At 44.4% G+C, this 27,721-nt stretch overlaps 1 protein-coding gene across 1 annotated transcript; it reads left to right on the plus strand.

Annotated features, from left to right (window-relative positions):
- Positions 1-687: 687 nt before the first annotated feature.
- Positions 688-27,471, plus strand: PAK6 (p21 (RAC1) activated kinase 6). The gene is made up of 9 exons (XM_033145125.1): positions 688-959; positions 6,708-6,916; positions 10,642-11,271; positions 18,352-18,837; positions 19,334-19,467; positions 21,645-21,771; positions 23,345-23,470; positions 24,325-24,459; positions 25,674-27,471. Exons 1-9 carry the CDS (start codon positions 911-913, stop codon positions 25,839-25,841), a joined length of 2,064 nt encoding a protein of 687 aa, XP_033001016.1. The 5' UTR covers positions 688-910; the 3' UTR covers positions 25,842-27,471.
- Positions 27,472-27,721: the final 250 nt, after the last annotated feature.

The raw sequence follows: 27,721 nt of genomic DNA on the forward strand, positions 1-27,721 counted from the left end.
AAAGAGAGGGGGAGATCCCTGCCCCATAGAACTTACAAACAAAATTTCAGTAGCAGGAAAGACAACAGAAGGAGGGGAGGGAGAAAAAGAGGGAGAGGAGAAGTTAATAAGCCTGGGGAGGGGAGAAACTAGGGCTCTTATGCGCGTTTAGTCTGTGCAAGTATTTCAGTTTTCCAGGCGGAACAATCCGCCCCTCTCTTCTAGCATCCAGCTCTGAGGTTTTCCTGACACCCCGCCCCCTAAGCCAATTTTAGGGGGGTGCGGCGGGGGGGGGCAGAGAAAGCCCCCTTACGCAAGCAGAATCCCTAATGAAACTGGTGGGCTTCATTAGGTGAACCCCGCTCAGGGGCGTTATCTGATGATCGCCCTGCTCAGAGTAGACCCATTGAAATGAACGAACCTGTTAGTCACGCCCATTCTTTTCCACGGGTCTGCTCTCTCACACAGCTCACAAATGCACCATGCGGCCAGGGCTATCGCAAACGTGACGCTAGATCCCCGCTATTAAAATGCACAGCGAGCCCATGCCAAGAGCGAGTAGTTCGGCATCTCTTCTGGCAGGCTGGCCATTTCCCGGCTCCTCCTGGCGCCGCGGGACTCGGGGGCCACACACTCCCAGGCCCCGATCCTTTCCTTCGCCCTCTCCCCACTCCCCTCTTTCTGACGGTGCCTGACCCCCTTTTTTTCCTTCCCTCTTGCCTCGCCCCTCCTTCCCAGCTGGTCCCTCCTCCCTCTTGCTCTGAATCTGCCGGCTGTGCTTTTTCCTCGCAGTCACTGGGAGATGTGACAGCCTTTGGGATTGTATTATCTATGAAAAAGCTATATCCGGAGTTGAAAAAATCTTGACGTGGCTCCCGGGCAGCAGGGATGGATCGTGCAGAGAATCTCAGTCTCGAGCGCCTTTTCCTTTATGGCAGGGACTGATTATTTCCGCTGGTGGCTGTTCTCTCAGTACAGATGTGAGCACTAAAAGGGGGTTGGGGGGGCAGCAGAGACTAAAGACTAGCATGTTACTGAAATGTCAGTGTCTTGGAAGTACAGGCTCTATGTCAAACCTTCTCTAATTGCTTAAGCCTCAGGTATGCATTTTTACATTTACTTACCAGGTCCAAATCCAGTTGTGAATTAAAATTGCTCTTGTGTGTTCTTTTTCTACCAGCTCAAAAAGTGTTTGATTTAGGCTTTTTGTATTATTATTATTTTATATTAAAAGGGGGTGGGTGGGGGGAGAAATGCAAATACGCTCCAGGAGTGCTGGCAGCAGAACTGTAATGCACGAGAACAGTGTGGCTTCAGCAAAATGCAAAATGTAAGCAGGCTATTAAAACTGAAACAGGAGGATTTCTCTCTTTAAAATCAGTTTTTTTTTGTGCATGGTGGGTCTCTCCCCCTCCCAGCAATCTTGCTAGTCTGACCTTTTAAACCATGTCCACCTGTCTGGTATGAGGCTGTGGTCTAAGATAGCTGGTGGGAATAAAACGCAAATGCTGCTAGGAAACCTGAGGTGTTATGAATGCAAAATTTGATGCAGTTTTCATCATCCCCAGTACTTGTGAGCAAATATGTGTCTGCTATTGAAGGTGCCCATGTGTCTCTCTGAGCCAGGTAACTGTTGCATCTGCAGGTGTAATTGCCTTACTTGGGTGTTTTTTTTGGGGGGGGGGGAAATTGTGGTTAGATTCTGGCAGTCTTTGTGGGTGTGTGCTTGAGAGCTGGCCAAGAGTTCCAGACCACAACTGCAGTGTGAAAGTGTTTAGTCCATAACTCAAGAAGACTTTGAGTCATAGAAGAACGCTGTTGCTTGTTTCTGCTCATCATGCCCATGGTTCCTTCGTTCATTTCTTTTCAAAGCATCCGAAATTACTCAAGCGTTGTTTTGGGGGTGTGGGGAAGGAAGAAGGAAATGGTCCAGGATCCAAAGAACCTTAAAATTAGTTGGAGCCCAAGGGAATCTGGAGAAACATTAGCATGTTGGTCACTGGCTGATCTTTTGTCTTGAGAATGAAGGAAGTTTCAAATGCATGTTTTGAATGAGGCATGGCAGCAAGTTGGGGGGAAAGTTATAGAAATTCACTAGGCTGGTGCAGGTGGATGAGCCAAATGTAAGATAAGAACATCAGAAGAGCCTTGCTGGATCAGACCAGTGGCCCGTCTGGGCCAGCATTCTGCTCTCACACTGGCCAAGCAGATGCCTATGGAGAGCTGCTGCCCACCAGTGTTGAAAATACTGAGCTAAATGGGTCAATGGTCTGGGCTCATTATAAGGCAACTTCCTGTGTTCTGGCCATAGTCACCATTAGATTCTAGCAATGGCTGCTATTGCTGGAATCCACAGCCATTGAGATTGCAATGTTATACCCACTTACGTGGGAGTAAGGCTCTTTCGACTCATTGGACTTCTGAGTAAATATGCATAGGGGTAGTACTGTTAGTCTCATGTCTGTGGGCTGCCTTGAATGTGTCACGCAAGAGACAATTGCAATCTGTTGGCAAAAAGGCTGACTGTAACTTGACTACATGTCACACAATTTCCCACGCTAAGGTGGCATTAGTGTGGTTCATAATTTCACCTTCTGTGCACAGGCCATTGGTTTGGGAGTGGCTCCAAGGGAATAACCAGTGAGGAGAAAAAGGAAGAGCAAAGTTTAAAGTAGCAAGATCACAAAATTACTGAGTCTGTTAATTATGTTGTTTGTTCTTATTTTCTGCTGAGGTTGGATGTTGAAGGGCACATTTGGTTGGCTTGCCACTCTGCTTTCAATGCCCAAGGTATTAGGAGGTGGTGGTTTCCCCCCTTTTTTTACAATTATGGCTATATTGAAAATAGCTTGGGGGACCACAGCTGACTCGACTTTGGGGACAATGGTGTAGATGACAATGTTTTAGATGACAATCTCATTACTTCCTACATCAGACTATTTGTCAAGATAATGATAGGTATTATTCATACTCTCTTGACAGCTGAGACACTTGTTTAATATCAAGGGCACAACTTCCTGATCTCTTCCTATGACTCCTGGCTAACTCACTTTCATTTAGTAGCTCATTTTTATTGATGGAAGCTTCATGATGCCTTGGCATCCTCCTGTTGCTACCAGCAACATTGCTAGGCATATATCATCCTTAGACATAGGAGCGGGGACTCATTTTTTTGTTTAAAGGGTCGACACTATAAGCTTAGCCTTCAATCTTTCCCGCCCACAATGAACCAATTGCCAGCTTTAACCCAGGAGAAGCTGTTGACAGTAGTCAAAATTACTCTTTTGGAACAATCTCTACCTCATGGATTGCCTCACTAACTGGGAGTATATCTGAGGGAACTACTGTGATGTTTTTAAGAGCATTGACACCCCCACTTATTGAGTTTTATTCCTATCTTCCTTTTGTTTCTTACTAATTGGCATAGGAACCAACCCTAGGGGCCGAGGTCCTTTTGGCCCCCGCAATAAAATATTTGAGCCCCCTCCCCCGCAGTTGAAGGGCATTGCGGTTCAAATGGTGTGCATGTGATCAATTATGTGGGGCAAGGCTTACCTGCCCCCTTCCCAATATTTTATTCAAGATGACACCCCTCCTGATGGGAGTAATAAGTAAGCAGTGAGCATATCCAAAATGCATGTTGCTATTTATACCAAAATCGTCCTCTGTTTGTTGTCATGAAGCACCAAATTCAGGTAGTTATTTGAAAGGAGAAGTGTTATCAGAAGAATGAGTGACAGCAGGTGTGTTTGTGTGTCATGGAATGGCGAGTGGAGTCATGAGTGACAGATACTCTCCATCTCTCGAGAAGGACAGTTAGGAGACAGTTGGGCAGAGAGAGAGAGAGAGAGAGAGAGAGAGAGAGAGGAGCTGTTGAGTGGGAACAGGAAAAGAGAGAGAGGACTACTTCAAAGGCTGGTAGTCAGAATAGCTTTTCCAGGAGGGAGTCAGCGTGTTAGGCTAAACAGAACCATTGTTCCTTGTTTTGTATTTGTTCTTCTGGGTGTTGTTTTCTATAAATAAATATGTTTAACCGCTTTACATTTCTGAATGTCTTTTGGTTGTTTGGGGGAATATAGGGTAGCATATCTCACCCCATGCAATGGCTTTGGCTTATATAGTGAATTGTATAAAAGAATAATCTTCCTGTGGTGTAGCAGTTAGAGTACTGGACCTGGGAGACCAGAGTTAAAATCCTGACTCATGCATGAAGCCCATGGGATAACTTTGTGTCCGTCACTATCTCTCGGCCTAACCTGCCTCAGAGGGTGATTGTGCGGATAAAATAGAGAGAAAGAGAAGCATTTATGTCACTTTGAGCTCCTGGGAGAAAAAGTGAGGTATGCATGTAATCATGAATAAAAGTAGAGCTTAACTCAGTAGGTGGAGGCAGCTGTGTATTTGGGGAGGACTTAAGGGGAAGTCTAGACTTGGTGGACAGGTAGGAGCCAGGGCCTTTTAGGGAACCCCTGGGACATCACACCATTTTTGTTTGTATTTTGCAGAAAGCTAAAGAATAGACAGGAACCTCTGGGGAACTTTGGATACAATGGAGAAGTGGAAGCATGAGTGACCTATAGCAAAAAGGAAGAAGCCAAAAGTGTTATGAACTGCCCTCTGCTTGATCATTCCAACTGGTCATTAGAAGAATTAATAACTAAAAACTGGTACCTACGTTTGCTTATATCCTCCTCCCTCCATCTTCCTTTTATGTTGTATCTTTTAGATTGCAAACCTGAGAACAGGGACTGTCTTATTACTGATCTTTGTAAATTGTTGTTGTTGTTGTTGTTATTTTATTTATTGAATTTATATACCGCCCTATACCAGCAGGTCTCAGGGCAGTTTACTCTGGAAACCGTTTTTCAACAGAAGAACAGGGCATATGTTCTTGTGTGTATATCTATGTGTATGTGTGCAGTATGGTACCATAATGTACTGCTTTACATGGGGACAATGTAAAGTAGGATAACCCAGTAGTGCCAGCACTGTGTCTGGACACTCTGAAATCTAGATGAATGCAAACCTGGGCAGGTGTGTGTCATTCTGTAGGTTTGATGTACATTGGACAGGTACATAGATGAGCTAGAATTTATCAACCAGCTTGCTGATCAGAGTAGCCAGCTCGTCTCACACACTGTTTGCTAGTTCAGCAGTTTTCCTTTTAAGGTAATCTGGTAAAGGCTCGGTTTGCATGTGACTGAATGGTTGTATGGTTTGGCTAAATGTGTGGATTTCTAGATAGATCGTGGCTGCTGTGCTTCTCGCCCTATAAACCACCATAATACAGCTTGTGGACTACCTTGGTTACAGCTGGCAGAAGCAGATTTAGGGTATTTTGGTTGGTTCGGTGGCACTGGGAGAATGGAGCACGGGAGCCGCGCGCGTGTGTGTGTATGAATGTTGGTGTCACACAGGGTACTGCTGAAATTTTAGACCCCATGGTCTGCCACTGCAGCTGGAGCAAGAGAAAGCCAGAAACCCAGGTTTGGATATCACACTAAGCCAAACCATGGCTTACCTTGGGCAGCATGGCAGCTGCAGATCTGGGGGAGGAACTCAGCTGCTGTGATCTCCTCTGCAGGAACCGGTGTGTTCACACTAAACCATGGTTTAGTGCAAGATGGAGCTGTTCCGCCAGGCCTTTGGTGGGGGTTCAGTCTGATTCCCTCTCCCCTTTCATAAGAACTTGCATGAAAGTGGCCTCCCAATTTTTCTCACAGGCTCATATAAGTTCAGCACAGTTGGGCCTGATGAGCATTTAAGGTCCCATCCCTAATCTGCGGGTTGCCATCTGATTGGATTTTATTCTGACCCTGATCTGATTTTAGGATGTATTTTAATTGATTGCCTGATTTTATGTTAATGTGTTATACATTTCATGATAGCCGTTCTGAGCCCGGTTTTGGCCAGGGAGGGCGGGTATAAATAAATAAAGTATTATTATTATTATTATTATTATTATTATTATTATTATTATTATTATTATTTTATTTTATGTGAAAATCAGGTTACCTTTAATCATCACCCCCTTTGTCTTTACCATTTAGATGCTTGTGTTTTGGGTTCCCAACTGTCTTCAGAGAAGGAATGGCTGCTCTACATCATTCATGAGCAACATTTGAATCTTGTCCATTTTTAAACCTGTTCATTAATTAAATGTAGGCTCTTATGTGGGCACTGTGATGTAGTTTGCAGACAAAATGAACTTCCCTCTGAAGTCAGCATGTCACAGTAGTGCAGTATTATAACCATCCAGCTATTACGGACTGCGCTGACCCCAGAAAATAGGGCAGGATGGCAAAGAATACATTCAGAATACGTGGTACATATTTTTGCTTGGAGCTATGGTATTAGCAGTGATGACTGCGATGAACAATATGGAATGTGATCATGTTAGTAAGCGTGACACTGAAGTGTGATGCATAATGCAAATATTGCCAGAAAAGTCTGTGGCTGCTACAGTAGACATTATTCCTACTGAATTCATGCTCTGCCTCTGACCCAAATTCAGAGCAAAAATATCCCAACTGTGGTAGTGAGCAGGCTCAGGAGAGCTCCTTGTGAAGTTGAAGAGCTGTGCAGGCAAACTGAAATCTGAAAAGAGAGAAAGCCCTGCATGGGGAATGTGGATCTCCAACTGAGCCTTACAGTTGGAACGTGTGACTAGCTTCTTGTATTGTGGTCCAAAAATAAATAAATCAGCTTATTTTATCTTTCTCATCCAGGCACGATGTTCCGCAAGAAAAAGAAGAAACGCCCCGAGATCTCTGCTCCACAGAACTTTGAGCACCGTGTGCACACCTCGTTTGATCCAAAGGAGGGGAAATTTATTGGCCTGCCTCTGCAATGGCAGAATATCTTGGACACACTGAGGCGGCCCAAACCTGTTGTAGACCCTTCAAGGATCACCCGGGTGCAGCTTCAGCCTATGAAGGTGAGGATGAAATATCTGAACTCTCCCCAATCATCTGGAATCTGAATTAAATAGTCCCTCCTTTGCATTTCAGTTTGTCAGATACGGAGGGGATGTAGCAACTTCCCTTACAAAGAATGGTTGCAAGGTGTGGGATTTTATAGTTTAGAGAAGGCAAATAAGAGGTGACATGATAGAAGTTTATAAAATTATGCATGGCATGGAGTAAGTGGCTAGAGAAGTTCTTCCTTTTTCTCTTATACGCAACTTGTGGCTACCCAATGAAGCTGAGTGTTGGAAGATTTGGGACAGATAAAAGAAAGTAATTTTTTATGCAATGCATAGTTAAACTATGGAACTGGCTCCCACAAGAGGAGGTGATGGCCACCAACTTGGATGGCTTTTAAAAAAGAATTAGACCAACTCACGGAGGAGAGGGCTATCAATGGCTACTAGCCATGATGGCTTTGCTCTGCCTTCACAGTTGGAGGCAGCAATGCTTCTGAATGCCAGTTGCTGGACACTACAGTAGGGGAGAGGGCTCTTGCTGGTCAGATCCCATGAGAACAGGAAGCTGGACTCAATGGCCTATTTAGTGACTGTCCCTTTTCTGTGGAACACTCTTCCTGTTGAGATAGAACAGGCACCCACTATCCACACTTTCCGGAAACAATTGAAGACATCTTTGCTCCAACAGGCTTTCTCAGTTGGATGTTTGCCATGGGTGTCTGTTTTATATGGTTTTAGATGTTGGTTTTTCAAAACAGTTTTTTTTGTGATTAATACATTAGCAACAACTTTCAATGGTATAGGAGCCCTTTTCTCTTTCCTGTCTGGGCACTCTTAATGTCACTTCTGAATTGATGTTGTCCTTTATTTTTCTTTAACTGCCTAGATATAATCTCATTCCATCTTGGGAAAGCATGTGTGAAGCAAACTATCTTGAAGCCCGTTCTGTTGCAGTAACCCAGAAATTATGAATATGGGAGATTATTGTTTGAGAGAGACTGAAGAGGCCAAGCAATCACTGTTGAGTGGGCTCCTTGACCTGAGTGTTTGTTTCAGCCATTTCCTCCCCACAACTCTTTTTTAAAAATTAAATTATCACCACATACAGAGCAAGAAGCCCAGCCCATCTGCCAGGGCCCATCTCCTGAGCCAGCTGGGTGGCTGACAGAGCAAGTCAGACTGTTGACAAAAAGCAGAAGAGCACATATGCGTGCCTGCACAAGTAGATGGATGCATTTCCATGGCAGAAGTGGAGAGAAGAACATCCTAGTCCTAGTGCAGATTCCCATGTTCCTGATAGGGCAGCATATTTGTTCGAGCTTTTCTCTGCCTATTTTAGAATCGCTACCACCAGCCAGAATAGGTAGAGAGAGAGAGAGGAAAGAGGTAATTATGATTGGGTCATAGGATTGGCTTAAACCCGGATGGATGGATCAGGCCTTCCTGACCTGAGTAGTAGCACATATGCATATGTGAATGCTCTCTGGTAGTCCTCTACCATATTTTTATCTATTACAGTGAACTCCATCCTTACATGAGTAAGGGAGTCAGTAGTCAGGAGAAGCTACTGTTTTGACTGCTGCAGTTAATTCAGCTTGTGTTTTATGAAGGCACTGCAGAGATGTTAGCAAAGGGAAGAAATTCTCTTCTCACTCCAGGGGAAGTCCCCCCCCCCATATGGATTGGGTATGGTGCCAGGAGAAGGCATGGGTATTGTATCGTGCCTCCCTGTGGTGAAATAGATGGTGTTAGTTAATAGATTCTTAAGCTTCTTACTTCCTAAGTAAATGAGTTGGCTAAGCTGCAAGGTAGATAAGGTGTGGGAGGGGCAGGCGTCTGGGATGGAGAGACGTGTGTGTGTGTGTGTGCGCGCGCGCGTGTGCGCGTTCCAGAATCAACATTATTTGCACATGGTCACAATATGATTTGTCTCAGAATGGAGCCAGTTTCTTACTGTGGGCGAGTTGGTCGGTGAGAACATAAAGCTATCATTATTATAGATTTAGTATTGCAGATGATTTCCCCCACAGCATTTCAATACATCACTCAGTAAGGGGTAGCAGGCAGATAGGACAAGACTGTGGATTGTATCCAAATAACTGGTACATCATGTGTGCATTTACTGTGGGCTTAACTCCAAACTCTTCCCTTCCCATATTGTCTGCACAGATTGAAACAAGCCCCGCTCCCTCAGCCCTATGATTGCTTGAATGGAGCCTCAGATATTACCCCTATTCCATTGTTGTCAAAAATGTGAGTTAGTGACCAGAGTGGGGATGGCTGCATTCACCTTGCGCCTATGCCAAAATCTCCTGAAGGATCTCCATGGGTCAAAGGAGACCTGCAGGATGTACTGCTAGATATATGTCCTTAATGCATGAGCAAGACTTTGGTTGGAGCTGCTGCAGGGTGAAATGGTGGGAGCTGAATCAGTGCATCTCCCCCCCTTCAATTAATGCAACTATTGTTGTGTGTTTGTCAATAACTGAACATGGCTCCAGTTTTAAAAACAACTGGCAATCAAAAACAAATGGCAGGAGGCACAAATGTACTGTTGATGTTAGGATCGTCCTACTCTCGTGTAGGACCCTGGCAGAGACACATGCCCGACTGGCAAGTTCTCTCCCTCCTGGTCAGTCATTCGGGAGCTTCAAAAGCTTTCTTCAGCCTGAACATCACAGCGACTGATACCAAGAGGCATCAGCACACTTACGATCCTGCAGAGTATTGGCAGTTCATGTAACAGACTCAATAGCTCAGCATTTTGGCTAATCTACATTTATTTACAAATAATACACTCGGAGCATTCTGACTTAGCTCCTTCATCTTTCTCATCAGACAGCAAAGAGAAAAAGAACAAAGGACAATAGTCCCACTTCACGGAACACAGTAATACCAAAACCTCCTGTCTCCGTCACTTCCCACACTGTGGAATGAAAACATACACCATCATGTGATAGACAACAATCCCATGACTGCAAACAGGGAGCAGTAATCCTAACAGTCTATCTGAGGCGTGGGGGGCGGTGGCTTTGCATGACATATATTTCTCAGCACCTTGCCATGTTAAGTCTGTTTGTGGGTAGCACCAAGCCTTTTTCCAATTCAAGTTCAGCATCACACAGTAGATGACCATCTTGGCTGTGAGTCCTGGAAGACCTGCTTCCAGTCTTGCAGGCGTTTTCCACCTACCTGGGAGGGCAGGGCCCTGACGGACTCTGGCTACAAAAACCAGGGTGCTGAACAGAGACTTGGGCTGGGGTGTTGTTTGGTGTTTTTGTTGTGCGGGAGTTGTTGCTCTCGATTTTTATATCTTTATTTTAGATCTTGTGATTTATGTGGCAATTGTTCAGCTTGCTTGTGTATTTTAAGTGTTTTATTTATTGTTTATGACTACTTTTGTCATGTAGTTATGTATATTTTTATGTTGTAAGCTGCCTTGAGCATGGTTTGAACTGTGGAAAAGTGGCATACAAATAAAATTTTGTATGTAATCTTTATTAAATTTGTATACCATCCTTCATCTCTAGATCTCAAGGCGCTTCACAGCATATGTATGTATGCATGTAAAGCAGAATGTGCTTCACCCCATAAATCTCTAATTCCGGTGAGAGGTAGGTTCAAGTTACACACTCAATAGTGTCAAAATGCCTGAGAATCTTCTGAATGAATCTTCTGAGAATGCCTGAACAGGTGACCACAGAACATTAACATAGCTTTTGTTTGTTTTGTGTTAGACGGTTGTGAGAGCCAGTACATTTGAAGTGGAAGGATATATCTCTGGGATACTCAATGACATCCAGAAGCTTTCCCTCATCAGTTCAAATACCCTGAGGGGGAAAAGTCCCACGAGCAGGAGAAGAGCCCAGTCACTGGGGCTTCTGGGAGAAGATGGACCCACTGACATGTACCTACAGTGTGCGGAACCAGACTGGGCAGACAAATACGGAAACTACCTCAACTGCAATGGTGGGAGCAAGTCCTCGAGACGGCAGACTTTATGGCCAGATTATAAACCTGCATTGGACGGACAGGCTCACTCCAATGGCCTCGTAATGAAAGCGCAGTCTCTTGGCCCTTCAGAATTCCAGGGCGCAAACAGCCGCTTTATCCCACTCTCCTCAGGTTTTCAGCGCCAGCAATACATCCCGGTTCCTGAGGCAAACAGTGAAGATGCTGGAAGGGGATGGAGCTCAGAAGAGCACTACGCTCAGCCTAGCCAGGGGAGCCAAGCTAATTCAAGGCCGCCCGGGGAAGGCAGCCCTGGCTCCAAATCGAGAGACAACAGCTTGAAGAGGAGGATCTTGAGAAGTGTGTTCCCCTCGTCCAGCGCCTCAAACAAGATTGGAAACAGCCAGCAGATAAAGGTATGTTTATTTTGTGCCTGAGAGCCTGAAACATAAAGGTATGTTTATTTTGTGCCTTTCCAGCTTTACAGTTTCCTTCCAAGTACAGTTCTGAAAGTCAATATGGCTTCTAATAGTTCAAGGTTAATGTCAGGCCAGGGCTTATGCTTGCATTATGGAGCAGCTATTGGCCTAGATTTGCACTGATGTTACACCATCAACACAATCCACAGAGCATGCACAATATATGCTGGTATATTCTTTGGCAAACTGTATCTCCTCTTGTTGCCCACAGTACAACTGTCAAGGGAGCCAAGACAAACAAGCAGATCTATGTCTGCAATCATCGTAATCTGCTTGTCAATGTCATTGTCCTTGGCAGTAGTGTAGTGGCGAATTCATGGTGGTCACACCCATGCTCCGTTCTAAGATCATACAACTTTCCTGGATTATACAGTAATCTTATAATTATACAATAGCTATAATTAGGGATGCATTGCACCAATCAGTGCAGATCTCCATGTTTTGCCTTTTAGCCAGATCTACTGTTTTCTGTGCACATATGTGGGCAAATGATTTGGAGCTCCAGCATCCTCTTTGGGAGGGACTTAAGTTGTGTTTTCTGTGAAGTTCTATTGTATGGAGCAGAACTTGCACACCATTCTTTTGAAACTGGAGCACTGTATGCTTTCCGTGTACCTAGATGATTAGCTTTGGAGCATGAAGTGACTAAAAAGCTCCCCTTTCATGCTCATTGAGTGGCTGTAGGACGCTGGAGACAGGGACCCTGCTGCAGAATAGTATCAGGTCTTCGACTCTCCATTACTCTGGACCGCTACACAGCTAGTCCTTGGACTCTCCACTTTTCTTCAAAACGTATGTTTCTAGGCCTCATGACGATACGGAAATGCAATGAAATTTGATCTTTGTGTACTAAAGACCCAGATTTTCCTGAATCTGAGACTGCCTATTATTCTTCTCATGGGGAGAAAATCATAATTGGGGCTGAATTTTGAGTGAGAAAATACCCGTTGGAAATATGGTGAATGCAGCTCCTTTATCACACCCCTGCCTTTGAATGGCCATTCATTCACATAAGCTCTCAAGGTTGCATTTGTTTAAGAAAATAAAATGGTAGATCAGTGGTTCTTAAGCTGTGGGCTGGGACCCACCAGTGGGCTTCAGTGTGATTGTCTGCTTCCTTCCTGGCCTGCTCTGCCCCAAGCAACCCAGTCATATTTTTTATTATTATATTATATTAATTAGTTTATTTATTTATATATATAGCAAATAATCTGGGAATACAAAGGAAGGGAACAAGACAGGAAAGTTGTTACAGTAGGAAGAAATGAATGAAGAAGGACTGGAGGGAGGGATGAAAAAAAACTGGCAGGCGGGGGTGCTTGTGCTGAAAGTAAGGCATGAGTTGAGTGTGAAAAGAGAATGGGATAAGAAACTACAAGAGATAGGTGAAAATACTTAGAGAAGCAAGTAGGAGTGGGAAGGGAAAAATATAAAAGAAAAAGCCTTCTCCATGTAGAGACTCTGGATCAGCAAATTCTGTCTAAATTGGAGAGGCTGAGTTCACAATACCTCCAGAGCCAACATCTGTAGTAGCTTGAGGAAAGTTGAGCTATGGAACTCTTCGCAGCAAGGAAAATGCTGTGGTAAAGAAGTTATCAAAGGTTGATTTGATATCCATGGAAAATTATGCTAGTCATTGATAGGTGGATATGCCAAATGCTGTCTCCATCTGCCACTTTCTGATGGGCTTTGCCCCTGCACTGTCATTGTGTGGCTGGTGGGCCTCAGTAATTTTCCACGGTCTCACCTGAAGATAGAAAGCTTGAGAACCCCTGACCTGGAGGCAGGATTCCTGTGACTGCATGCATATCTCCTTTGGCCCCACACAGATCCTTGCCCTTCCTGATGTCTCCCATCTCACACAAACTCTGTGCCAATGGCTTTTTTTTTACTTTTACCAAAGCGGCTTTTATGAAATTAAATGCCTTAGTTACAATTCTAGTTCCATCTCTTCTCCGTATTAAATCAACCTGAGCATAGCTCATGATTTACAGGATTTCTTCAGTAATCACTTTCAGTTTACGCCAGATGCCAGAACAAAATCCAAAACGGAGTTCCCTGTGTTATTGCACATCAGCTGTTAGGCGGAGAGGCTGAGCAGCCTAAACAAAGCTCCCCTGCACCTCTGGCCTCTTTGGGGCTTCCTCTGCCCTCACTGATGTCTTTTTTGAACTCTAGGAGCATCTCCTCACCAGTCACAAGGACTCTTCGGTCTCACACCACTTCCTGATATGATTCTATTTATTTCATTATTTTCTGGCACTTCACATATACATGGTTGTGCGTGAGTAGAATGTGTGAGAATGGGGTGGGGTGGGGGGATGCCTGTAATTTTAAAAATGGCCCTCCTGGATTTCCCTTCCTCAATCTGATTCTGAATGGTGCTTTCAGACATCCAGGATTAAAAACCAGTTCAGCCGTTAATGCTGTGAATTCTTTGGAAGCTGGTTGTGCATGACTCCTGCAGTGTCAGCTGGTTGCTGCTATTGACTAACCACGTTTGTTCTGGGCCAGCCAAGAGGAGGAAGCTCAGCTGAAAGTGTGTTGAGTTATGGCTGACTCAGAACATATTCATAAATGCAAGAGGATGACACACACTGTGGTTGCTCAGCGAGAGCAGATTGCAAGTAGTAAGCGAGTCAGGCTGCAGCCCATTTTAACTTGACCTAGATTGCAGTGTTGCCACTCTTTCCCCAAAGGGTGTTTGCAGAGCACCTTGAGGCCTCTGCTGGTTTCTCATTCTGTATGAGCAAAACGGCATGGATGACACAAGTAGGAATTGGTGACTCTGTCAGTTTCAGTTTCTCTCAGTTTCTCATTTTTCCAATTTCAGCTTTCCACAGGAATTTGTGTGTTACTTTAAAGTCCTTATGAAAATTCATCATCAGTTATTTTTGCTAATACAGTGGACGCTCGGGTTGCGAATGCGATCCATGCGGGAGGCGCGTTCGCAACCCGCAGCATCCGTAACCCGCAGCACTGCATCTACGCAAGCGCAGGTTGAGATTTGCCGCTTCTGCACATGCGCGAAGCACGATTTAGTACTTCTTTGCATGCACGAAGCACCGAACCCAGAAGTAACCTGTTCCGGTACTTCCGGGTTCGGCGCAGTGTGCAACCCGAAAACGTGCAGCCTGAAGTGGCCGTAACCCGAGGTATGACTGTACAGTCAAACCTTGGTTGTCGAATGTAATCTCTTTCCAGAAGACCGTCCGACTTCCGAAACGTTTGACAATCGAGGCGCGGCTTCCGCTTGAGTGCAAGACGTTCAGGTTCCAAAAAACGCTCGAAAACCGGAACATTTACTTCCGGGTTTTCTGCGTTTGGGAGCGGAAACTTTAGAAAATGGAGCTGTTCGAGAACCAAGGTTTGACTGTATAGCCATATTTGTATGTAATTTTGCCCAATTTGCACATTACCTAATATAACTCCTTTTTATATAGGATTATATTATTTTCACTAATATGTAGATTTATATGCCCACTGGTATGTATCTTTTTGTTCACACGACTTGCCTGGAGAACTGCATTGCAAAATTTGGAGAAGCATAGATTTTGAAAGGTATTTCAGTTCGCATATCGTTTCAGAAGGTAAGAATTAGGTGGGTTCATCTTTCAGTGTGAACTGATCTATTTTCTCCTCCATCCCTAGACAGTAAGGAGATCAAGTCACTGAGGGAGGGGGCCCCACAGAGGGTGTCTTGCCTGAGGGCCCTCCACATTATGGAGCCAAGACTTCTTAGACTGATAGCAGGAGGGACAGGTCATTTCAGGGGTGAGCTATATTCCAAGTGATGATGCATGGTTGGCCACTTCAAACTTGGCATTCATAAATACTTTAAAAACCTTTCTCTTTCGAGCACCTTTTAACTGATGTACTTTTATTGGACCCAGCTATACAATTATGTGATTCTATGATGCTAGCAAAGTGTTTCTACTGCCTGGATTATATTTCAAAGTATGTCTGCTTACTTTGTGTATTTTATTTTTTAAATAGAAAGTTTATAATACGATAATGAGCTTTTATGTTCATAGTGCTGCTCTCTGCCTTCAGAGAACTTTGTGCAGCCTATACACATTTAAAATAAACAAAAAAGAACAAATTTCTATGTTTTTCTAGGCACATGGCTTCTTGTGTGTGTGTGTGTGTGTGTGTGTGTGTGTGTGTGTGTTTTTAGAAAGCTTGACATGGAGAATGGATATTTGGTCTAATCATTAGGAAGGAAGGCCTCTGTGAGCAATGGCACCTCTCTTTTTTGGGTGCTCTAGGTTACATAAAACACATCTGTAAAACAAAGCTGGAGGTTTGAAAACACCTTTCCTCCAGGAACATGTCTGAGCTGGAATGGAAGGGTGGTGCAGGTAGAAGACGGGAAAGTAATTTTCAACAGGCAGTTACTTGTAACTTTGTGTGTGTGTGTCCCCAAACCACAATGTGTTACTAAGCAAAATAAATTTGCATTTCCCTGTGTGTGTGTACCCACAGAGGTCAATAGGTTAAAAAATAAAAGCTTATCTTAGATAGTTCACTATGTACAGTCAAGGTGGAGTATAGGTGCTGGGAAAACAGGAAAACTTCCTCTCCTCTCTTTTATATTACATATTAGCTTGTCAAAGCCACACCCCCTTAAGGTTAAGGCCACTGACTTCCAGCTACTTAATAAGAACAGCATTTGAACCTAGAAAAAGAAGCCAGCAACTCAGTCTGGGCCCACAGTGGATGTGTTTCTTTAATCCCCACAGACACTGCTTTCCGGTGTGTCTGTGTCTTGGGTGCCACTTCACGGGTCCATATCCTGAGAGATTTCAAGCCATGAAACCCATATTTTCTCAACTGGGCCTACCTCACAGGGTGGTTGTGATTATAAAACGAAGTAATCCCCCATCTACACCACCCTGAACTACTTGGAGAAAAAGTGGGATGGGATATAAATATAAATGATAGCAACAACATTCATCTCATGCTGCTCTCTCTTAATTTAGGTTAGGGGTCAGCAAACTTTTTCAGCAGGGGGCCAGTCCACTGTCCCTCAGACCTTGTGGGGGGCCAGACTATATTTTGGAAAGGGGAAAAAAGAACGAATTCCTATGCCCCACAAATAATCCAGAGATGCATTTTAAATAAAAGGACACATTCTACTCATGTAAAAACACTCTGGTTCCTGGACCGTCCGCGGGCCTGATTTAGAAGGCGATTGGGCTGCATCCGGCCCCTGGGCCTTAGTTTGGGGACCCCTGATTTAGGTGTTTAAAGCCAAGCTGTAGCAAACTGCTGATCTTTTAGAACTCCTTTCCCCTTAGGTTGGGCTTATGTTGTGTTCAGTAGTGGCCTGTTCTGTTCAGAACAGGCTGGTTCTGTTCAGTAGTGGCCTGGGGGATTCTTGTATTCTTCAGGAAAGGAATCTAACTTCTTTTGAAATAACCCAAAACCAATGCAATGAAAGCATTAATGCTGTACTACTGCAAGTTGCTGTGCCAGTGACACGAGGATCACTTACATTTATTGAAACTTTCTGGGCATTTCCCCCAAGAAAGCAATGGTATTATGGCCAATGTTCCAATTTGGGTAATTACATTTTCTTACTTGAATCTCTCACTGCATCTTCAGTTGGGTTCTTAATAGAGCACTTTTCATCAATCTTGGATCCGTTTACAAAGTGGCCAAAGGTATTTATTCACTTTTTATGGATGGGGGTGGGGATAGATACCCTGGCTAGCATTGGCTCTTGCAGATCTCAGGCAAAGAGAGGTCTATCACTTAATTTTTAAGAGTATGCTTAGAGTTGTTCTTTTTTGTTGTTGTTTTGTTTGGTTGCTGCCTTGAAGAACAGATAATGTTGGGTTTTTTTGGGGGGGAGAGAGAGCTAATGACTGATTGATTTGTTGTCATACAGATACTAGAAGTGTGAAATGTTTTGTTACATGGAATCAAATTGTTTAAGTTTCCAGTGTGCATGTTTTGAAAAGTCAACTAGCTTTAACAAATAAAACTGAGCAACTATGTTTTTTAAGGCATTGTGAGTGTTCTTGCATACAACACAGAAAACTTGTTTTCAAGGGGTGGGGGCATGTTCTTAGCCTTCTTTGGGTGTCTACAACAAGCATTTCCCCTTGTACTTCCGTCATCACCAAACCAGTTTTTCAGGAGGTTTGCAGCACATTAGAAAGGTGCCTTGGAAAACACAAATCTCCCCTTTCCAAGCATAACCAGCACTTTGCTTGATAGAGATGTGTACATTTGGTGTGGGTGTCACTGTAAATCATTGACCTCATTCACATGTCATGGTAAACCATACTTAATAGTTTCCTGTGAATGTACCTGTCTGAGCCTTTTCACTCATCCCTGCTAGCGTGGAAAGGAAACAAACTGCTGACTTAGTGTTACATCTGAAACAAGAGGTTGCAATTTGTTTCACACCAAAGAAATCGCAACCAGTAAGCTAAGGACCATTTGGGCTTGTTTGTCGCTATTACAAACTTCATGTAGTTCATCCTGAAACAGCCTTGGGTATAGTTTTTGATTATTCAAATTTGAGAGGAGCAAGAGAATCTGACTCCCCTGTGGACATCACACAAGGTCACAGAACTCCCCTGGTCTTGCTGTGCATGCCAACCACAGTGGAAAGGGAGAGATAAGCAAAGTGCTGTGACCTGGCCTGATGCATTGGGCATGGGGGCTTGCTTGGGATCAGCCCCTCCTCGCCCTCAGAACACCCCACTTGTGGCTTTTTGCTGGCTACCAACCATGGGGCTCAGGCCAGTGACACTCCTGCTTGTCTGCCCATTCAGCTGGTGTGATGAAGAGCTTTGCATCACTCCACAGGCAGGGGCCAGTGGAACCTGGCAGGGCTGGACCAGGGTCCACTCCCGTGCCCTCCATCCCAGGGCAAAGCAGGTTCAGATTGTACCCTAAGCAATTAACAATTCAACAGAAATTCATTTGAGTGATGGACTGAGATTTTGTAAAACTGAGTTGATAGCCCTCCCAATAATGCCATTTTCTCCTGCTCTCCTATAGCCCAGTCCTTTCTTCCGGCCACCACAGCACTGGGGTTCACCGCACAGCCCTGCCGCCAAATCCCAGTCCCTTCCCTCGGACCAGCCAGCGCCAGAGTATGCTCGTATTTCAGAAGCTGGGACCCCTCAGAAATCCCCGACCACAGAGACTGCAGCGGCCCTCCCTCCAGGCCGGCCGTCACCCGCAGGGTCCCCCCGGAACAGACACACCCAAACCAGCTCCAGCAACCTCCACCTTCCCTTGGACTCGAAAGCCCAGCCATCTAGTGAGGATCCGGTTGTCGTAACTCACGAGCAGTTCAAAGCTGCTTTGAGGATGGTGGTGGACCAAGGCGACCCCAGGACGATGCTGGAAAACTATGTTAAGATTGGGGAGGGGTCTACAGGTATTGTCTGCATTGCACGCGAGAAGCATTCTGGACGGCAGGTGGCAGTGAAGATGATGGACTTGCGGAAGCAGCAGCGACGAGAGCTCCTTTTCAATGAGGTAACTAGATGAGGGAAGAGATGAATGGGATGGCAAGGAATACTGAATGGGGTGGGTGGATCCAGATTTAAGTTAACCGAGCTTTAGTCCACTGAAATCAAAGGGACTTGAGTTAGACATGACTAAATTGCCCTATTGATTTCAATGGGACTAAAACATGCCTAACTGGAACCAGCCCTGTATTTCTAAAGGCAGTCGACAAAGAGAATATGGGCCAGATTACAAAAGAGGGTGGTAGTAGCTAGTATAGAGTAGGGAGATGAATGAAGACTGTGAATACTCCAGGCAGACCATTGGTCTGCAGCGCTTGGGATGTAAATGTTTGGGGTTTATCTTTGATGTTGTGCGATTGCATCGTTTGGTGATCCAGTTTGCTTTGTGCAAACTGCATCCGATGGAAAGTCCCATTGCACACACAGAAATCCTTGCACTGATAGTTACTTTGCACTGCACTGGGTGCAAGCCTCGGTTCCATGTTTATCTGCATCTTTCTCAGGTGGTGATAATGAGAGACTACCAACATGACAACGTGGTGGAGATGTACAAAAGCTATCTGGTTGGTGATGAGCTCTGGGTGCTGATGGAATTTCTCCAGGGAGGAGCCCTCACGGATATTCTGTCCCAAATCAGGTAGGTTAAAACAACACATTTCTTCCCTCCCTTCCTGCCTAAAATATCATAGAATCATAGAACTATAGAATTGGAAGAGTCCCGGAGGGTCATCTAGTCCAACCCCCTGCAATGCAGGAATCTCAACTAAAGCATCCATGACAGATGGCCATCCAACCTCTGCTTAACAACCTCCCGAGGGAGACTGTTCCAGTGCTCCACTGTCAAACGGCTCTTACCATCAGAAAGTTCTTCCTGATGTTTAGTTGGAATCTCCCTTCTTGTTACCTGGAGTCATTAGTTTGGGTTCACCATCCTACCCTCTGGAGCAGGAGAAAACATGCTTGCTCCCTCTTCCATGTGACAGCCCTTTAGATATTTGAAGATGGCTATCCTATCCCCTCTCAATCTCCTCTTATCCAGGCTAAACATACCCAACCTTGGGCCAGTCACCGTCTCTCAGCCTGATCAATCTCAGTGGGTTGTTGTAAGAGTAGAATGACGAAGAACCATGTAAATTGGCTCGAGATACTTGAGGAAAGGCAGGATACAAATGTAATAAATATATGATAGCTTCCATCAGAGCATAAGACAAATTCATGGACCATGGGGCTATCAAGAACTACTGGCCCTGGTATCTGTGTGTTATCTTCACTGTCAGTGGCAGCATATTCCTCTGAATACCAGTTGCAGGAGAGCACAAATAGGTTGTGTGCTGTTGCTTCTCATAGGCATCTGATTGGCCACTGTGAGGATAAATAAGAACGCAGTCCAATAAACACAATTGTGTAGGTCCAAACCAATTGTGTAGGTCCAAACTTAAAATTCTACAAGGCAGGCTTAAGCAGTATGTGGACCGAGAACTCCCAGAAGTGCAAGCTGGATTTCGAAGGGGCAGAGGAACCAGAAACCTCATCCCAAAAAAGATCAACAACTTTGAGCTGAACCCAAAAAAACAGGGGTAGATCACTGCCAGATTTTAATTCTGAAAGTAGATCACAGTCTCTTGGGAGTTGGCCACCCCTGGCCTAGCAAGATCAGTAATGTAAATAAAAACACAAAGAGGGACAATTAACTTTCTGTCGCAAGCTGCCCACTCCCAGGATTTGTTGAGATCAAGTTCTACAGTGTTAGATTTACTGATAAATTCTACATTGGTGGTTTCCCGCTGGTGCAACGTATAAAGATGACATTGTGTGACTCCAGCATGCTGGCCCCAACCTGGTTTGCTTGCGCAAAACTTACATGGCGGTTGGCCTATGTCTTGCCTTTATTGAGCATTTGTTCCCGTTTATTCGAGGGGAGGTTATACGACAATGAGCATTCAGCCTGATTTCCTTGTGGGGGTGTTTACAGTATATGTCTTTCATTAATCATTTGTTCATCCCACACTTTTCAGTGCGTTTCTCTACTTTCCTCCCCCTCCTCCCCCCCAAAAATCATTTTTTTACAGTGCATTTGTTGTGTTAGGGCCACAGAGCACTTTAATTCGCTTTAATTATGGATAGCTCTGTTGGTTAGAGCATGGTGCTGATAATGCCAAGGTTGCAGGATTGATCCCTGTATGGAACAACTGCATATTCCTGCATATTAGGGGGTTGCACTAGATCAGGGGTAGGCAACCTAAGGCCTCGGGGGCCGGATCCGGCCCAATCGCCTTCTCAGTCCGGCCCATGGATGGTCCGGGAATCAGCGTGTTTTTACATGAGTAGAATGTGTGCTTTTATTTAAAATGCATCTCTGGGTTATTTATGGGGCATAGGAATTCGTTCATATTTTTTTTCTCCAAAATATAGTCCAGCTCACCACATGGTCTGAGGGATGGTGGACCGGCCCACGGCTGAAAAAGGTTACTGACCCCTGCACTAGATGATCCTCAGTCTTCAATTCTATGAATCTATAAATTCTTCCCACAAAATTCTGGAATTCTGCAAGCATCTTTTGTATATGAAACTTCCACATAGCTATTCTAGTCACTGCAGGCCCCATTCTTCATGGATTTGTCTACCGGTAATCCTTTTCTAGATCAATGGTTGCGGCTACCACCATTCCATTACAGGCTCCAATACTCTGGACGGAACAGGAAGTTCACTTAAATCTCATGCCGTCAAACATAATTGGATATTTAATTGCTTCTGCTCTATGAAAGAAAATAACTTCCGATTTTTTTAATTTTTTACTTTTGCTTCTTGTTTCAGGCTGAATGAAGAGCAAATTGCTACAGTGTGTGAGTCAGTCCTGCAGGCGCTGGCTTACCTGCATTCCGAAGGTGTGATTCACAGAGACATTAAGAGTGACTCCATTCTCCTGACCCTTGACGGAAGGGTAATACCGTAATTCCTTTGCAGTTTGGTCTCTTCTCTCTCCTCCCTGACAACTCTTTGCAAAGCTCTCTCTCCAGCTCCCCTGTGCCATAGCAAGTTTTGTGCACTGAAAGTCACAAATTCATTCCGTAGTTTAAGATAGATTTCAGGCCCACGGTGGGCATCCGTCCCACATGAATTAGCCATTGCAAATGGCTTTAAAAAGTAAATTGCAAGCACCTTTGGGGGGGCATCCAGATCAAGAACCCAGTGTATGTGGTGGGATTAGGGGGCTTTAACTCTTTGCCTCCCTCTGTTCCCCATCCAGATTGGGTCTTCTGGACCTGCGTGGTGTGGGGCACACACCTCCCATTGGAGCAAGTGGGGACTCCCCCCACTGCCAAGAAAATAGTGGGCAGCAGAGGGCCCAGTCCAGATTTGAACCCCAGCAGGAGGGGTCAGGCCAAAGGTTGAAGCTCCATTCCCTCTGCAGCAGGGTCCCAATCGGACCAGGCCTCTCATGCCCCACTTGACCTTTAGCAATTGCCTGGGCATTTTTTAAAAAATCTCATAGATGATGTCTTATCTAGTATGTTCCTCAGGCAGCAGTTTGGGCAAGACTTTTGCCCAGGGGCAGCCAATGTGATGAAGCTCCAGACGTCTTGGGCTACAACTCCCATGATCCCTGGCAGCCCTGTTTAGGGAAGTTTTTAATGTTTGAAGTTTTATTCTGTTTTTAATGTTCTGTTGAAAGCCGCCCAGAGTGGCTGGGGAAACCCAGCCAGATGGGAGGGGTAGAAATAAATTATTATTATTATTATTATTATTATTATTATTATTATTATTATTATTATTATTTATTGCCAAGCTGCATGGAGCTGATGGGCTTTTTAGTCCACATCTGGAGGGCACCAGGTTGACTACCCCTGCTTTTGCCTGAGGTAATCTCCTGCTGCTCAGCACAGACAGCACTAGGCTAGCCAAGGGTTTGACTCTATAAAGTACAGTCAAACCTCGGTTCCCAAACGGCTCCGTTTTGGAAATTTTTGGTTCCCGAATGCCAAAAACCAGAGTAAATGCTCTGGTTTTCAAACGTTTTTTGGAAGTCGAACGTCTGACACAGCTTCTGCTTGAGTACAAGAAGCTCTTGCTACAAACCAGAAGCCACGCCTCAGTTGTTGAACATTTCGGAAGCTGAACAGGCTTCTGGAACGGATTACGTTCGACAACGCAGGTTTGACTGTAGTTTCATATGTTCACTTTTTGCCCCCTTTACACCTCCTACACCTGCAACCCAGGCATAGAAACTAACTCCTAGGGACTGAGGTCCCTTCAGCCCTCCCAATAAAATATTTGAGGAGGCTGCCTCCCCCCCCCCCAAGTTGATGGGCATTGCTATTCAAATGGTGTGCATGTGATGTGTCTTGTGATTATGTGGGGTGGGTTTTACCTGTCACCACCCCACCCCACCATTCAAGTTGGCATCCTTGGACCCAGGCTACCTCCATGTTTTCCTACAACCTGCTTTATTTGCCCATTTGCCCCATTTTATTTTCCTGGTAACTTTAGGGTAACGTTTTGCTTCTTTGGGATAGGTGAAACTCTCAGACTTTGGCTTCTGTGCTCAAATCAGTAAGGACGTCCCCAAAAGGAAGTCCTTAGTGGGGACACCGTACTGGATGGCTCCGGAAGTTATTTCAAGGTCTCCATACACCACAGAGGTAACTATCATTCCTGGACTGCAAAAGAGGCAGCAAATGAGCAGGACATATGTTTAAACCTGGTTTACGATGCTTTCTGAAACCAATGCCTTGACATACATAGGTGTATCTGACCTAGCATGCCTCAGTGTTTCCTGCTCTCTGCTTCGTTGTTACTTGTGAAGTGTGTGGCCCACCATGATGGGAACCGTGCTTGATGGTAGGATCCAAGAATCTGGATTATGTTGCTTTTGCGTTAATTCCAGCAGCACTTACATCTCCACCCCAGGGAAAGGTTAGCATGAATATAAAACTGTTCTCACAGCTTTGGAAGTCTAAAAGTAGCAAAGTCAAGCCCACAAATCCAGAATAAAACATGGAAATAGGCAACTTTCCTATTTAACAAAATATGATTAATTATTATTATTATTATTATTATTATTATTTAGCAGAATTTGGAAGTTTTGGATGAGTGTGAGTTTGTGTGTAAAAGCAAAGAGGAAAGGTAATGACAATCCTAAGAGGAACATTATGAAAAAATGCTTTTGTGCTATAATTTGGAGGTTGGATGAGTCCTTTTAGTTATCCCAGGGGGGAAACCAGCTGTTTTTGGACTCCAACTCCCATCAGCTCCAGCCAGTGCCAGTCTACCAGTCTACCCAAGTCAGGTATAATGGGTGTTGGAGTCCAACAACATCTGGGCAGCCACAGGTTTCCCACTACTGATTTGGCCTTTCAGGTTTTTTTGCTGATATAAGGCCCCCCATTACCTCTTTGCTAGTCTGTTTCACAGGTAAGAAGTTCTGTAAATGCCAGAGGACCATGGGTATATTTCTACAGGCCATCTGTACTGATGCAATATTTTGCTTCTGCAGGTAGACATCTGGTCTTTGGGAATCATGGTGATCGAGATGGTGGACGGAGAACCTCCTTATTTCAGTGATTCTCCAGTCCAAGCAATGAAGAGGCTCCGTGACAGCCCTCCTCCCAAAATAAAGAATTCTCATAAGGTTAGTCAGTTTGTAAGAAACGTCACAGCCAGGTACTTCGTAGCACCTGGTTGTACACTGAAAGGCATGAAAAAACCAGTATAGGTGGTTGCTTATGATAATCTCACATACGTCTTATGTAGCAGATCTGAACAGTGAAACAAAGGCACATGCTATTAGCATGCAAGGTAATATAAGTGGATTTGTTTGACCTATTTTTCCCCGTGTGGAATTTCTTTCCATGTTGAAGGATCTTGTGATATTTGAAACTGCCATGGAGAACATTTAAGTGCAGCTCCTGATCCCTGAAAATTGGGCCATAGAACCCAAGTACAATTGGGCTGTTGCTTTATGATAGTTGCATCCTTTGTGTCTATGTATCCCACCTTTTATACTGACTACTTGAGATTTGTTCAGACTCAGAATCAAGAAGTTAGTACAGTGGTACCTCTGGTTGCGAACACGATCCGTTCCAGAGTGCCGTTCGCACCCTGAAAAGTCTGCAACCAGAGCTGCGCTTCTGTGCGTGTGGCAAAACCTGGAAGTAAAAACTTCCAGGTTTGCTGCGTTCCTAACCCGGAAAAATGCAACTTGAAGCGTTCGCAAGAAGAGGTATTGATTTCAGCTGTTGGTTCTATAGGCTGGTGCTGACATCTAGTGGCTGATACAAGAAATGTCTCTCACAATAAAAGGTTTATGAACACCATTGCATCTTAAATCAAACTCTGGACCTGACCAAGGCTGCTAGTAAAATGCTTCCCGAGCCCATTGGTTCCACTTTTTGCTTAGATCATGTTATCAAAGAGTTCTACACGATCACCTGAAACAACACAGGGGAGGACTTTCTCCACACAAGCATCATTTGTAGAGTCTGTATATTTAAATATGTCCTTAAGAGCCAGTGTGGTGTAGTGGTTAAGAGCGGTAGACTCGTAATCTGGTGAACCGGGTTCGCGTCTCTGCTCCTCCACATGCAGCTGCTGGGTGACCTTGGGCTAGTCACACTTCTTTGAAGTCTCTCAGCCCCACTCACCTCACAGAGTGTTTTTTGTGGGGGAGGAAGGGAAAGGAGAACGTTAGCCGCTTTGGGACTCCTTTGGGTAGTGATAAAGCGGGATATCAAATCCAAACTCTTCTTCTTCTACTACTACTAGTTGTTTATTAAATGTGTATACTGCCCCTTCATCCACCCTCCTGCTCTGAAATGGCTCATCTGAATTGTTCTGTTTTCACAGACATCTCCAGTTTTAAGAGACTTCTTGGAAAGGATGTTAACACGAGACCCGTTAGAACGAGCAACAGCCCAAGAACTCCTTGATCACCCCTTTTTGCTTCAGACGGGACTTCCAGAGTGCCTGGTGCCCCTTATTCAGCGGTATAGGAAACGGACCTCCACCTGCTGACCCCAAACTTAAGAAGCACCTAGTATATCATAGTGTTTGAATGCAGCCTTTCTCTTGGAGTTATCAGATCAAGGGCAGCCTAGCCCTGCGAACATGTCTTGGAACATGTCAGTGTCCTTTCCGAGATGCGAGAGGGAATTTTCACCATCTTTAGCTGCTTTTTAATGTTTAAACTTTTTCTCTTTTTCATTGCTGAAGACAATCAAAAGCTGGACTCGTACAAGTCTTAATATATATATTGTGAAGCTTCTGGGATAGTTCCTATTTCAGGAGTATGTTTGGTGTTTGTAAAGAAGATTCTCGCAACTTGATTTGTACATACCTGCCAACCTCCAGACTTCATCTACTGACTGAACTGGAAGAACATTCCTCTCGCAGGATGGCATTTGTTCTTTAAAACACATTTGAAGGTAGACATCCTTACTTTAACCTGAAAACAGGCTTCTCCAACTTGGTGCCCTTCAGATGATTTGGACAGTGATGGCTGGGGCTGATGAGAGATGGGGTCCAAAACATCTGGATGGCACAAGCTTGGCAATGGGCTTCCCTAAAACAATCATCTCATCTCATGTATGGGCTACCCGATCCTGTTACAAAAGGCTCTTCTACCTTGTTTCCTTTCAAATCATTTTTCTTTCTTTCTTTCTACAGTAGGGACTAATATGGGGCCTATGGCTTTTCAAACCTTAAGAGTGGTCTGTCATTTCACAACCTTACACCAGCTGGCAAGCAGTGCTTCATGGCAGACATTTCTCCAGAGATGCTGGAACCTGATGCTTGAAACTCCATGGCATGTAAACGTAGTGCCTTCTCCAGCAAAGACTGGAAGTAGAAGGCAGCACAAGGGTTGTCCAGATAAGAACTTCAGTTTGCTTATATCAATGCCCCTCTAAGTACACTGGACTTGACCAAGGATACGGCTTTGAGGCAGCTGCTGGGTGGTGTTTTTCACCAGCTCTGAATTCTGTAGCAAGGTCAATAAAATGTTGACGCTCTCCCATTCCACTGAACAATGTTTGTTTTGCCAGTGAGAATGTTAAGACTCTACCTACCTCCTATGTTGTTGAGAATAGGGGAAATGCATGGAACAGAGTTTAAATGTGTGCTCATGGTTCTATAATCTCCTGGATGTAGGTGGACCACTTCTAATATTCTTATCTAAGGTTGATGCAGAAATTTTATATGGTTAAGTCTTATCTGTGTAATGTCCAGATCAGTTGGCACCAATTAGTTTAGGTTGTATTATGTGTGTTACTGTGTGGAGCATAGTTGTAACATAACTGGAATTCAGTTTTGTGATACATTTGGGAAGGAGTTCTGGAAAGTGGGGAGGGGTAGGTTGGGGGGGGGTCAGGTGTCACTTCTACTGCCTCATAATCTGCCCTTACACAATCCACCAAGTTGGTAAACACATGAAAACGTGTAAAAACAGCAACAAAAAACTTGAAATATTGTGGGGAGAGCTTGTTGTAAAATATGTCTGTATGTTCCAGGAATCCTGTGCAAAAAAACTCCCAGGTTCCTTCCTTCCTTCTTTTTAACTTAATTATCTGAAACAAATATTTCTCCTTTCCGTGAGTTGTTTGCATTTGTTGTTTTAAATTAAAACACAATTTTGATTATTCATAAACCCATTGCAATGCTGAAATGTTTTTGAAAAACGCATTTATCCTTATTCCAAAGTGCTGCACAGAGTTCCCAACTCAAAGAGTTTAAAAACTTGCCGCAGAGAGTTTCAGGCCTATAAACCCGACAGTGGCCCAAGTGAGTTCCATGTAGTTTCAGCCAAGAATGGCCAACAAGGCAGTGACGGGTGTGTGAAGTCCATTTTGCCAGTAGTGCTTTATTATGAAAGTGGATGCCAGCAATGAGGCACAGGT

The sequence above is a fragment of the Lacerta agilis genome, chromosome 1, assembly GCF_009819535.1.
Source record: "Lacerta agilis isolate rLacAgi1 chromosome 1, rLacAgi1.pri, whole genome shotgun sequence".
Taxonomy (NCBI): domain Eukaryota; kingdom Metazoa; phylum Chordata; class Lepidosauria; order Squamata; family Lacertidae; genus Lacerta; species Lacerta agilis.

Coding starts and splice junctions, on each gene's coding strand:
- PAK6 (XM_033145125.1), top strand. CDS start 911: ATGGCAGGGACTGATTATTTCCGCTGGTGGCTGTTCTCTCAGTACAGA. Junction 960..6,707: donor GCTGTTCTCTCAGTACAGAT/GTGAGCACTAAA, acceptor TTTCTCATCCAG/GCACGATGTTCCGCAAGAAA. Junction 6,917..10,641: donor TGCAGCTTCAGCCTATGAAG/GTGAGGATGAAA, acceptor GTTTTGTGTTAG/ACGGTTGTGAGAGCCAGTAC.